The sequence below is a fragment of the Daphnia pulex genome, chromosome 2 (genome assembly GCF_021134715.1).
Source record: "Daphnia pulex isolate KAP4 chromosome 2, ASM2113471v1".
NCBI lineage: Eukaryota > Metazoa > Arthropoda > Branchiopoda > Diplostraca > Daphniidae > Daphnia > Daphnia pulex.
In genome coordinates, this window is record NC_060018.1 from 3,037,335 (window position 1) to 3,048,775 (window position 11,441).

The 11,441-nt window shown below is 43.5% G+C and overlaps 1 protein-coding gene across 1 annotated transcript; it reads left to right on the forward strand.

The window, feature by feature from the left end:
* Window positions 1-1,860: 1,860 nt before the first annotated feature.
* LOC124188815 (transcription factor SOX-11-like) lies at window positions 1,861-11,124 on the forward strand. The gene is made up of 2 exons (XM_046581694.1): window positions 1,861-2,719; window positions 5,707-11,124. The coding sequence occupies exons 1-2, from the start codon at window positions 2,543-2,545 to the stop codon at window positions 7,231-7,233; spliced, it is 1,704 nt and encodes a 567-aa protein (XP_046437650.1). The 5' UTR covers window positions 1,861-2,542; the 3' UTR covers window positions 7,234-11,124.
* Window positions 11,125-11,441: the final 317 nt, after the last annotated feature.

Consider the following 11,441-nt stretch of genomic DNA (forward strand, 5'->3'; position numbering starts at 1 on the left):
ACATGTGACTGGTGGGCCAGAGACGGGCGGCTCCTCCTTGCCACTAGACCCCAGCAGGCCCAGCACACACACACACACACATCTGTCTCTTGAAAAGAAAAAAGATGGAAAAATATAGTATAAGCTCGGAAAAGGCGAGCTGCTGGAGAAAAAATAAAACCGAAAAACCTACTGCACCTCCCTCGCCCTTATATGCCGGCCGAGGAAAAATTTCAAAGTCCCAAGCCTGGACAAAAAAAAAACTTGGAACCTTTCAAAAAGGCCCCATGTAGAGAGTTCCGCGAAATTTTTCCCCAATCATTCAACACTCTCGGCTTCTTTCTCCGTACGATTCGACCATTTTTCTCAGGATTTTTCCACATATCTTTTCACCTTCAACCAGACCCAGAGTCCAGTCAACGTTTTTCATCCTGCGTTTTACTTTTAGCTTTTATTTTGTAGAATTTCTTACCTTATCACTTTTGTAATATAATCGAAATTAGGAGTTATACGAGTCTAAAAAAGATAAGGATCCTAGAGCTCTAGATTGGGTTCATGGGCAATATTATTATATTATTGGCCCAGTGTTTTCTCTCTTCTCTTTTCTCATTCGACCCCAATTTCGGACTTGTAAACATTGGCCAGAGAGAGAAGATGGAAAACCTCTCGGCCAGAGTCAACATGTGAAGAAGAAGAACCCACACACGCACACACACACACTGACACATTCTCTATGGCCTGACTCGGTATTCTTTAATAAACAAACAGCGGACGAGTTGGATACGTTTGGAAAAGAAGAAACTAAAAAATTCGACCATTTAGTTTAAGTTTTCTTCCTTTTTTCTTTTTTTTCCATCGTGAACATGTAACTTCTATCCCTTTTGGAGTTGCCGACATTTCGCACCTTTTACAGCACTAGGACCTCAAACTCTTCTCCTCAAAAAGTTTTTTAAAAAGGCAACTGCGTTAATAAATAAATATTTCTGGCTTTTCTGGGGGTCGAACGTGTCATTTTTTGGTTCTTTTAGTCTAAAATCGGTCGGAAACGGATAAACGTGATTTGGACATTTGGAGGATTTCCTGATTTTTCGCTAGAGTCTTGTCTAATTTTTAACCGGGGAATGATTACACAAACACCACACACACAGACACAAAACACAGAAGACTGATTTGAAATTTTCAAGACCATGTATTGAAACATGGGATTTCGAGAATTACACACTTTTCGACGAGTTTCAACAGGAAATGTGGCAAATACAGTGGACTTGGAGAAAAGTGTCGAAAATCAGAGCGAGTACGATTCAGCAAGAAAATTTCGAGTTAGATACGATACGAGAGTCAAAAAATCAAAAAATAGGAAGTAATGAAGTTGAAATAGACGACAATTCTCGGAGCACTTGGTCGAATGAAAAATAAAAAAAAACACCGAAAATAACAATTCACTCACTTTGGGGTGGGAAATTTTAAGATTCGAAACATCAAAAATAAACTGTCGAAAATGCCAATGAAAAGCGTCAAGAGAGAAACAAGAGGTTTGCTTAAAGAAGAAAAAACGGCCAAAAAGTGGAGAGGATTGATAAAAACACACATCGCCGTGACTGAAACTCTGCCGGATTGAAGGCGGACGGTGCTACTCGGCGGAATTTCGTTCCGAATCTGGCGAGCGGCGAGCGATTTCTGAGACTTGCGCATGCGCAGACGAGTCGCGCGCAGCTGGATCCGGCACCGTCGCCTATCCCCCACCAGAGAGAGGGAGGAGCCTAGGCGGTGGGGGTGCTCGATCCAGTTGGGGAAAAGAGGCGGCGCCAAGCGAGGGGCGGCTCATGAGCCGTGGGCAATTGGTGTCGTCACAACGGGCCCTATAAAAAGGACAGCGCCAACCCGGCCAGCTTCAGAGTGAAGTCTTAGGTTTAGCGCGCAACAACTCACCACGACACACACTAGTAACTGGAAAAGGAAGAAATAAAGAAACACACCCGATAGTTTCTTTCTCAAAGTCCCAACACATTTTGAATCGAAAAAAGCAACTTACTCACGCCGTACAACTTCTGTCCCCACCAGTCGTCTCTCATGGCTGGCAAGTCGTTGGACGTCCTGGTTGCTGCTCCTCCATTTTCCCAACGTTTTCCCTAACGTGCACAACATTTACCGACAAAAACAGGAAGGAATTGGGACTTAGAATTTTGACGGGACTTAGCCGCAGAACAAGAAGACACGTTTACACACACACTCGCAAGTGTTTGGAAATCCCCAAGTCTCTTCTTCTATATCCCAAAAGGATCTCGTGGTGGTGTGTGTTGGCAACATCCATCGGCTACGACGACGACCGATATACCTCGACAATTTGAAGCCATAACTTCTGTCTCTGTATGACCGACAGTGCTCTCGCGTGTTATTTCTCACTTGTGTCACAGTGTCTTAAAGAAAGAAAAAGTGTTTTTGTTGTTCGCCATCGTTGATTTGTTTTCGTCAGAAGCCATCTCCCGTTTCTGAGATTCCCCCTCGCCCAACTCTTAAATTGAATTGAATCCATTCGAAAAGTTAACTCTTCATCCGTTTCCAAATGAGAGAAAGAAAGAGCCGAAGAAGCGCCACGACGACGACGAGCGACAGCAGCGCCATGGTTCCTCAACAGCAGACGAATGGCAGCAGGGCCGATAGTCCCAGCAACCACGTACCGAAATTTGGCTCGCAACTTGTGGATAGAAAATCTTCAACGCCATACTCGGATGCCACTCAGGTCGGTATCTTCTCCTACTTCTCCGTTTTCTTCTTCTTGTTTTGTTTTTTAAAATAGTCGAACAAACGGTGTGCATTCGTTTCTCTGTGTGTCTTCTGTGCGAGTTTTGAAAGTGTGTGTGTGTGTGTGTGATATTGGTGAAAAACGTGTTTGTGTGTGTGTGTCGATTTCCCAAGTTTAAAAAAAAAAGAGAAAAAGGAAACCCAACAGACCTCGTGGCCGGGTTGGAAGGACGTTAAAAAATCATTTTTCTTTTTCCTAAATAAGTCCCCAAGTTTTTTTTGATTGCCAAACACCAGAGTTTCGGCGCCCTTGTCACGAACTTGGCGTCATGCCTAGTCTCGTTTGTTATTCAACGCTCTATACATAATACTCAGATATAGAGTTTCCCAGCTTAGAAATCTCCTTCGCCTTCTTCTTCTCGAGAAACTCTGAATTTGAACGTTCCAACCAACTCTCGGCAGAGAGAGAAAATTCTTATCCGTTTTTCGGTTTGGTAATCTTTCGTCAAGTGCTACACGATGTGATTGATTCATGCGGGTTTAGTGTGTGTGTGTGGGAGGCGAAAAAAAGAAATAAAAAGTTAGTTATCGCATTTTCTACCGGTTTCACTGACTGACTGGGGGGGTTAAAATGTTCTCTCCCCCAATGTGTTTCACACACAGTTCACGGTCGGACAAGTAAAAACGAATCGCCATGAAACCGGGAGATGCAGCTGGTGAAGGTTGTCAGATCAGGCAATAGCAACGCACACAGCCATATGCACGTTACGCGATAAGTTTTTCCAAAAAAGTGTTTTTTCTTCTCCCGAAAAAGTTTCTAGGAGAGAAAAAAATTGTAAAAGTTATTTTGTTTCTTTATTTTCGGGACTTTGCGCACGTAAACGGCATACACGACGAGTGTGTGTGTCGGCCACTTGGCCGCTGTTCATTTTTCTTTTCCTTTTTTTCGTGAGTTTCCTTCTTTCTCCCACATCGACACACACACGGGGGTATTTTATTGCAGAACCGTTGCCAAACGCCGAGTGAAATACGAGTTTAATTGGTTGGAATGAATGTCGTTTCGTTCAGGGCTCCCCCTGTCGTCGTTCTTTTTCGTCACAGTCGTTGCCGCGTGTAAACCGGTCGATAAAATATAACGCAACTTTCCGGCCGCAAAGTTCGATGAAACGTGGACTAAAAAGTCATCATCGGCAATCACGTTTCATATGGATAGGAGCCAACCATCCGACCCATTGCCTCCCCCCCTACATGAAACGTACACCCCAAAGTTTTAGGAATGGAAAAACAAAAGTCCAAGCCAAACTTGCGCCCCCTCCCCTCTCTCTCTTAGAAGATGTATTGCGTCAGTTTGGTGTTGGGAAAAGACGTTGCTCGGCTCCATGATGGATCATCGGGAGCAGCTCACGCGGTATTGCCCTGCTGGCCCGGGCAGACGGTTGATTTCAAACAGGGACGTGCCCGGTCTTGTCTCAACTTGCGGCCAACGCAGAAATGTTTTATGACGACGTGAAAAACGAATTTCAATGCGTCATCTCCTCTTGAACTCAACCGCCTTCCCGAAAAGTGACGGGACTCCCAGGAGGTTTGACACGTTCTCTCTCGCCTTCACATGATGGCCAAAGACTTTGAATACGTCGCAGAATTATTTTTCCCCCATGACCTTCAGAAAAATTGAAACAAGAAAAAAGTAAAAGTTTTTATTTTATTTTTAAATAACAATCTGGAGTTTGGGTTAGCCGCTGATGATTTCAGTTTCAAATTGCGCAATTTATTATTTTGTTTCCCTCCCCCCTTCTATTTTTTGTGTAACCAGCGGGAGGTATAATGTATATATACGATAAAGAGAGGGAGAGAGAGAGAGATATGTACGTAACGCGTAGTGAAAGGATGGGGTCTTATCGTTCTGGTTTACCCAATCTGATCTCTGGTCGTTGACTCTTTGCCCGCGACGTTTGTGTTTATTTTGCATTTTCCAAAGTCCTTGGATGTCTTTTCGGTTAGCGCGCCCGCTCGTAATGTTTTTCTCTCTTTTTTTTCTCTTCCCTGGCGCTGTTGGGTTGTGTGCAGCTCGTACAAAGTTTTTGGAGAAGAGCCCAAAAAATAAAATAAAAAAGGGAAGAATATCTCCTCCCCTCAACCCCCCACTCACGAACGCCAAACAGCTGTGGCTCCCGGCTCTATGAATTAATCAGATCGGAGAGACCGCATGTGAAATCATTAGCGTGGCCAAATGAAACTTGTACTATCAAACACACACACACACACAAAAGTTTTCTGGCTTGATGTAACTCTATCCCGCAAAAAGATGGACGTGAGTCCACCACCCTCTTTTTACCTCTTTTTCACGTTTGACAACAAGATGGATCTCCCTTAAACAACCTCCTAGTTGAAAATTTGGGTCCTTCCAGTTTAGTAGTTACAAAATAAATAAGTCCGGCCCATTTTTATTTTTGTTCGCTTCACCTTTATGGGTGTGGCCCCGGGTTTCCCTTGGCCACCAGACCTTGATCTTCAATCAACTTGGCTTTCTTTTTTCCCCTTCGAGTTAAAGGGTTTTCTTATTTCCAAGAATTTGCCAATTTGTAGGAAGAAGCCGGTTTGGGTTTTTATTATTTGATAAATCCTTTATTTTGACGCACGAGGAAACGAAAAAGAGAAAAAAGTATCGATTTTTCAATCATATTATCCCAGTGAATAGTTAATCAGGGAAAACGAGGGGGTAGAGATAGTTGGCCAAGGGATTTCCTCGGGACAGGAAGCCAGTCCTCGGGTGTGTGTGTGGGTCAACGCTTTCCAAGTCGGTCAAGGGTCCACGGTGAAAGTTGTTCCTTTTTCTTTTTGTAATCTTTTTCTCTTTTTTTTCTTCTCCTTGTGCCCAGACAGACAGACAGACATTTTCTTTTTCTTATCGATTTGTAGCAATTAACTAATCAATTTTCTTTTTTACTTTTCTTGATTTGTTTGATTTTATGTCGCCCACAACAGACGAAGAAGAACAACCCGAACCACATCAAGCGACCGATGAACGCGTTCATGGTGTGGTCTCAGATTGAGAGGCGCAAGATCTGCGAGATCCAGCCTGACATGCACAACGCCGAGATCTCCAAGCGGCTGGGCAAGCGCTGGAAGACTTTGTCGGAGGAGGAGCGTCAGCCGTACATTGCCGAAGCCGAGCGGCTCCGCCAGTTGCATATGCAGGAATACCCCGACTACAAATACAGGCCGCGCAAGAAGGCCAAGTTGAGTACGAGTGGCAGCGCCAGTCCGTCCTCGTCCTTGTCGCCGTCTTCATCTTCCTCGTCGCACGCCATGCCGGCCAGCCCCGTCAGCCACTCGAGCAACAGCAACAGCAGTATCGGCAGCGGCGGCGGTGGCCTCAGCAGCCTCAAGGCACTTGGCGACCATCGAAGGACAATGACGTCGTCCAAAGGCCGGACCAGCAGCGCCGTGGTGACTTCGGGACCTTGTGGCACTCTGCTGACGACGAACCACACGAATAACAACAGCCACAGCACACCCAACCAGAATGGCCATCACCACGGGTTCGCCTCGCTGGCCAAGATGACGTCGTCGTCCTCGTCGTCGTCGTCACGGGCGCGCATCACGCAAACCTTGGGCGGCCTCAGCACCGTCAATCACAACCGCCTCAAGTTGCGTCTGACGATCGACCGCAAGTTCAAGGAAAGCATCCGCAACAGCAAAAACGTCCCAACGGCTCTGCTGGCCGTCAGCACTAAGTCGACGACGACGACGGCAGTTGCACAACCGCCGGCCAAAGTTCCGTCGAGCCCCTCGTCAACCTCGTTCCCCGACTCGCCTGCCAGTCTGACCATGTACGAGGAGTCGTCTGCTGGACACCACCACCACAACAACCACCACCTCCACAATGTTGCCGTAGTCAGAGGAGACTCGCCCATCTCTGGATTGATCACTCCACCTACCTCTTCTTCATCATCGTCGCCCAGCAGCAACAGCAACGGCGGCTCTAGCGGTCAATCGCTTCTCAGCCTGGGCTCGTTTGGCATCAAGAGCGAGCCCGGTGTCTTGGTGGCCACTTTGACTCCCGAGCCGGACGTCGAGTCGGACGACATGGACGAATCGCCCAGTCACCACCATTTCGGTCTTCAATCGATGGTCGGAGGCGTCAACGGTTGCAACAACGGCGGCGGCGGCGGTGGCGGCGGAGTGGGCGGCAAAAGTGGCGACTCGACTCACTCGTCGATGCGCATCAAACAGGAGCCGAGTTTGATGATGAGTTCGGCCAGCGGAACTGGCGAGTCGTCGTTGGCCGATTTGGACTCGTTGACGGATCTCTTTTCCCTGCCGTCCGACATGAAGCTGGACATTGACACGTTGGCCGCCGACGATCTCGACTCGATCGATTCGGCCTCCCTTTCATCCGGCTCCCATTTCGAGTTCTCCTGCACGCCTGACGTCAACGACATGCTCATGGATATCGGCGTCTCCAACGACTGGGTCGACAAGAGTTTCGCCAATCTCATCGACTGCTAGACGTCCCAGGCCGGCCGGAAGGAAGCGAAGAAGAAGAAGAAAAAGAAAAGAAAAAGGGTAGTAGTGTGCCCTTTGGCTTTTTCATCAACCCTTTCACTAGCTCTCCTTATTGTGCTCTGCTGGCTGCTGGCTGCTGCTGCGTGTCATCCAAATCCACACAGAACCACACAACCGCGTTCACACACACAACCCCCCCCCCCTTTTCTTCTGTTTATGTCACTCTCTCCCCGTGTGTGTGTGTGATTGTCATTATTAATTTTTTTTTTTTTTAAGAAAAAAAAATCACCTCTTCAACATGATCTCTTCGTTGTCGGCCGCTCCGAAATATCCTACACAACAACATCGTCGTTCCCCCCTTCCCCACTCCCTACCGAAAAAAACCCCCCACAAGAAAATAAAAAATTACCCCCGTGAGAAAAGGACTATGCGGAGCTCAATGTCCTTTCCAGGTCCCCCCCCGTCATCCGATCGAAAGAGAAAAGAAGAGAGTAGTCGACGAAACCCCCCCGATTGCGAGTGTGCGTGTATGTGTGGAAATTCTCACCATCCCCTCATTTCCCATAGTCATAATTGTTAACCTCATTCTAGAAAAGATAAAAACAAAAAAAGCAAACAAAACAACAAAAAAAAAGAATAATAATAACGCGAGTGTCGCCAATCTTTTTCTGATGGGATTGAAATCAACCAAACGTACTTCCCCCCCACACACACTTTTAATTTTTCGAAAATTATTAATATTATTATTTTTTTTTTTGCCCCTTGTTTTATTTTGGATTTTCGGGGAGGGAGTTATTTCGTCCATTTTTCGTGAAAAAGGGAGAAACAAAAATGTGTCGCTGATTTTTTTTTTAATTCGTGAGTTGGTGGGGTTGGTTCTACTTTTTGGGTGTGTTCGAAATTGTTTGAACAGCTCGTTTCCTTTGCGGGTCTCGCCAATGTAAATATAGACTCGGAAAACAGCATTAAAAGAAGTGAAAGAGATTCTCCAACCCCCCTCCGATACACACACACACACACTATTATAATATATACAAAAAATTGCATATACAAATGAGAAAATCCCAACAATTCCCGGGGCCTGACGTGATTCCCCCCTACCCCCTTGTGCAGGAGAGGAGTCGTGCAGAGGAGAAGAGAGAGAGAGCTTGCCGTAGGGTGTCGGCCTTTAAAAAAAAAAAGAATTATTCTTTTGTGTGTGTCTGTTTTTTTTTTTTCTTAAATCCCTCCCCGCAAAAAATTTTGTCACCTGAGAAAAAAAAAGATTTGCGTGTGTAATCCCGATTTTTCTTTCTTCTTGATTTTACCAGAGAAAAAAAAAGAGAGTAAAAATTTTTTTTCTTTGTGTGTGTGTGTGTAATCATCTCCGTGTAATTTTTAAATGATACGAAAGCTGTTTTGTGGGTACCGGCAGCAAGCAGGGATATTTTTTCCTTCCTTTTTCTTTATATTTTCATTTTTTTTTTATTGAAAAAAAAGTTGAGGGGGAAACAAATTTTTCATCTCATCGCTATTTGCCCCTTCTACTCCCCTGAATAATAATACCTTCCCTTTACAAAAAAAAAATTTATTTCACAATGTTTACCTGATTCATCGAAAAAAAAAGGAAAAAAAAGTCCACCACCTCAGCTCGTCTGCGTCACGCACGCACACACGATTCCCCCCTCCCCCTCGTATATGTTTTCACACATGGCGTTTATAATTCTCCCCCAAAAAACTTGTTTTTCCCTTTTTTTAACCATTAAATACCTGTTGATTATTTGAAAAAAAAAGCAAACAAAATTTTTCGAGATTTTTTTATTCAAACACAAATATTTTTTTTTTTTTAATATTTTGGCCAAGTCAGGTCTCACTTTTACCTGTGAAACCACAGCAGAACACACACATACATACACCATACAGACACATTTTTAAAAATTAAAAAGGGGGGAAATTCGTTTTGATTTCAATCAAACGTTTCATTTGGGGACTCATTCGTGGGAAGTGTTAAAATACAAACGAACAAAATAAACAAAACACAAAGTGTCCGAGATATCGAACAAGGAAAAAACAAAAAAAGTGTCACACTGTAGAAAGTAGATGAAATATTTTTTCAAAAATCGGGGTCAGAAGTTGTTTGTAGAGAAATTACATCCCAAACCGCATTCATATTTGCTGTGTGTGTCTGTATGTGTTGAGAGAGAAGGGAGCGGTCGATTATTATTTTTAAATGATTTTTGATTTGGAAAAATAGAGGTTCTTTCTCTCTCTCACCACTCGCTATCGACGTCTTTCGCATCGTCTCCGACACATTCGCGTCAAATCTTTTTTCTTTTTGGGTTACATCCGTACAGTACAATCCCTCCTCTTCCGCAAAAGACGGACATTATCCCCTTAAGCCCCTCGTTGAATTTTTTTACAAAACTAAATATAAAAAGCTCATCGTTCATCCAAGTCAAACAATTCCTCCGAGTTCTCTCTCTCTCTCTTCTTGAAAATTGTTACAAAATATTTGGAAAAACAGAAACAAGCAAAATTGATTTGTGTGTGTGTATTGTGTTGTGTGCGGTGTGGCAGAAGTGAAACATTTTTTTGTGTTGAATGGGATAAAAACCGATTTGACAACAACAAAAAAAAAACATTCAGGTATTTGCCTTTTTTGGTTCTATGTTTTCGCTACTTTTTTTTATTTTTTTGAATTTCCCGCCTGTGGAGGAGCAAAAATTTTCTGATTCGTGTTTTCATCCATCCCCAGTCTCCCATGTTGTGTGTGTGTGTGTCGGGTATTGAAAATATGGAGCCAACCGACTGAGTGCTACATCTGATACCTTTTTTTTTTAAAACAATACCTGAGGCTGGCTACCACCACTATACCCCCCTTTGTGTACATATAGTTTATACATACACACATACATAATAATCGTCACCCAATTTTTTTTACATATACTAATTGCTGCTGCTGTTGTATCTGTGTGCTGCTGACGTGTGTTTCTGTGTGTGTGTGTGGGAATCTTTGCACTTGCCAAAAGAAAACAATTGCCAGTCGGTTTTTCCATCCATCGACCGTGTGTGAAACAAACGAACAAACACACACACACACACATACACACACACACTCGGGCAGAACACAAAAAACAAGAAAAAAATTTTCTAATAAAAGCTTTCTTTTGATCTGCGCTTCACGAAAAGTTTTTTTAGTTTTTTATTATTAGATCCCGACAAAAGAATTGGGAAATCTTATTTATTTTTTTTTTTGTAAAAAAATATTCACCCCTCCACCTTTTTATTCGTCCCGCAAAAAAACAAAAAATGAAATTTTCGGTGAATTGTTCGCTTTTGTAATTTCTGTCATTTCGATTTGATTTTTGTTTTTTTTTCGTTTGGTCGACAGCCACACGAATTCCTTGCATAAATTTGCTCTTTGGTTGATATCCAAAGGTGGGGGGGTGTTCCCCTATTTCCTTTTTGTTTCTCGGGAAGGAGGAGGAACAAACAAAACAAACAAACGCGGGGCATTGTTTGCGAGCCGATGTCGTTCTCTCCTTTATCCCATCATTCGTCATCATTATTTCCCTTCCTTTTTTTTCTTTTTTATTTGAGTATTATTATTATTACATGTCGACGGAATAGTGTGTGTGTGTGTGTGTGTGTTTCACATTTCTCTTTTTTGTTTAAATATTAGAGAGGAGTTGTACATATATACATGAAATGCGAAGGATGCTTTTTCGAATGACCATTTCGGTTTTTCTATGTGTGTCTTTTGTTTTTTTTCTCGCTATCTCATCTGATTGTCCCCTCCCCCTTTTTTTAATAATTTTTCCCGGACCCTCCGCTCGTCGCCGGAACCGCCCGGAAGCTCCCATTTGGGGGAGATTCTGGTCTTGTGTGTGTTTTTGGCTGGGGAAGAAAGGAAGGGAAAAAACCGGAAACACGACACAATAACTCTTGTTGTTTTCTTTTTTTCCCTAAAACTTTTTTTCGTTTCTCTTAAAAATCCAAATACGGCGAAACAAAACACTGACGCAAAAATATTATCATCATTTTTTTGTGTTTTATGCCTCCAGAGAAAAGAATCCCATCAATCTTTTTTTTTTCAGCCGTTTCCTTCTGTCCTTGTACGGTCGTTCCTTTCTATTTTTCTTTCTATATCGAAAAAAAAACGCGTCTAATATTTCGACACACACACAAAATTACCAACGTACATGTATTTTGTCGCGATTATTAATCAACAC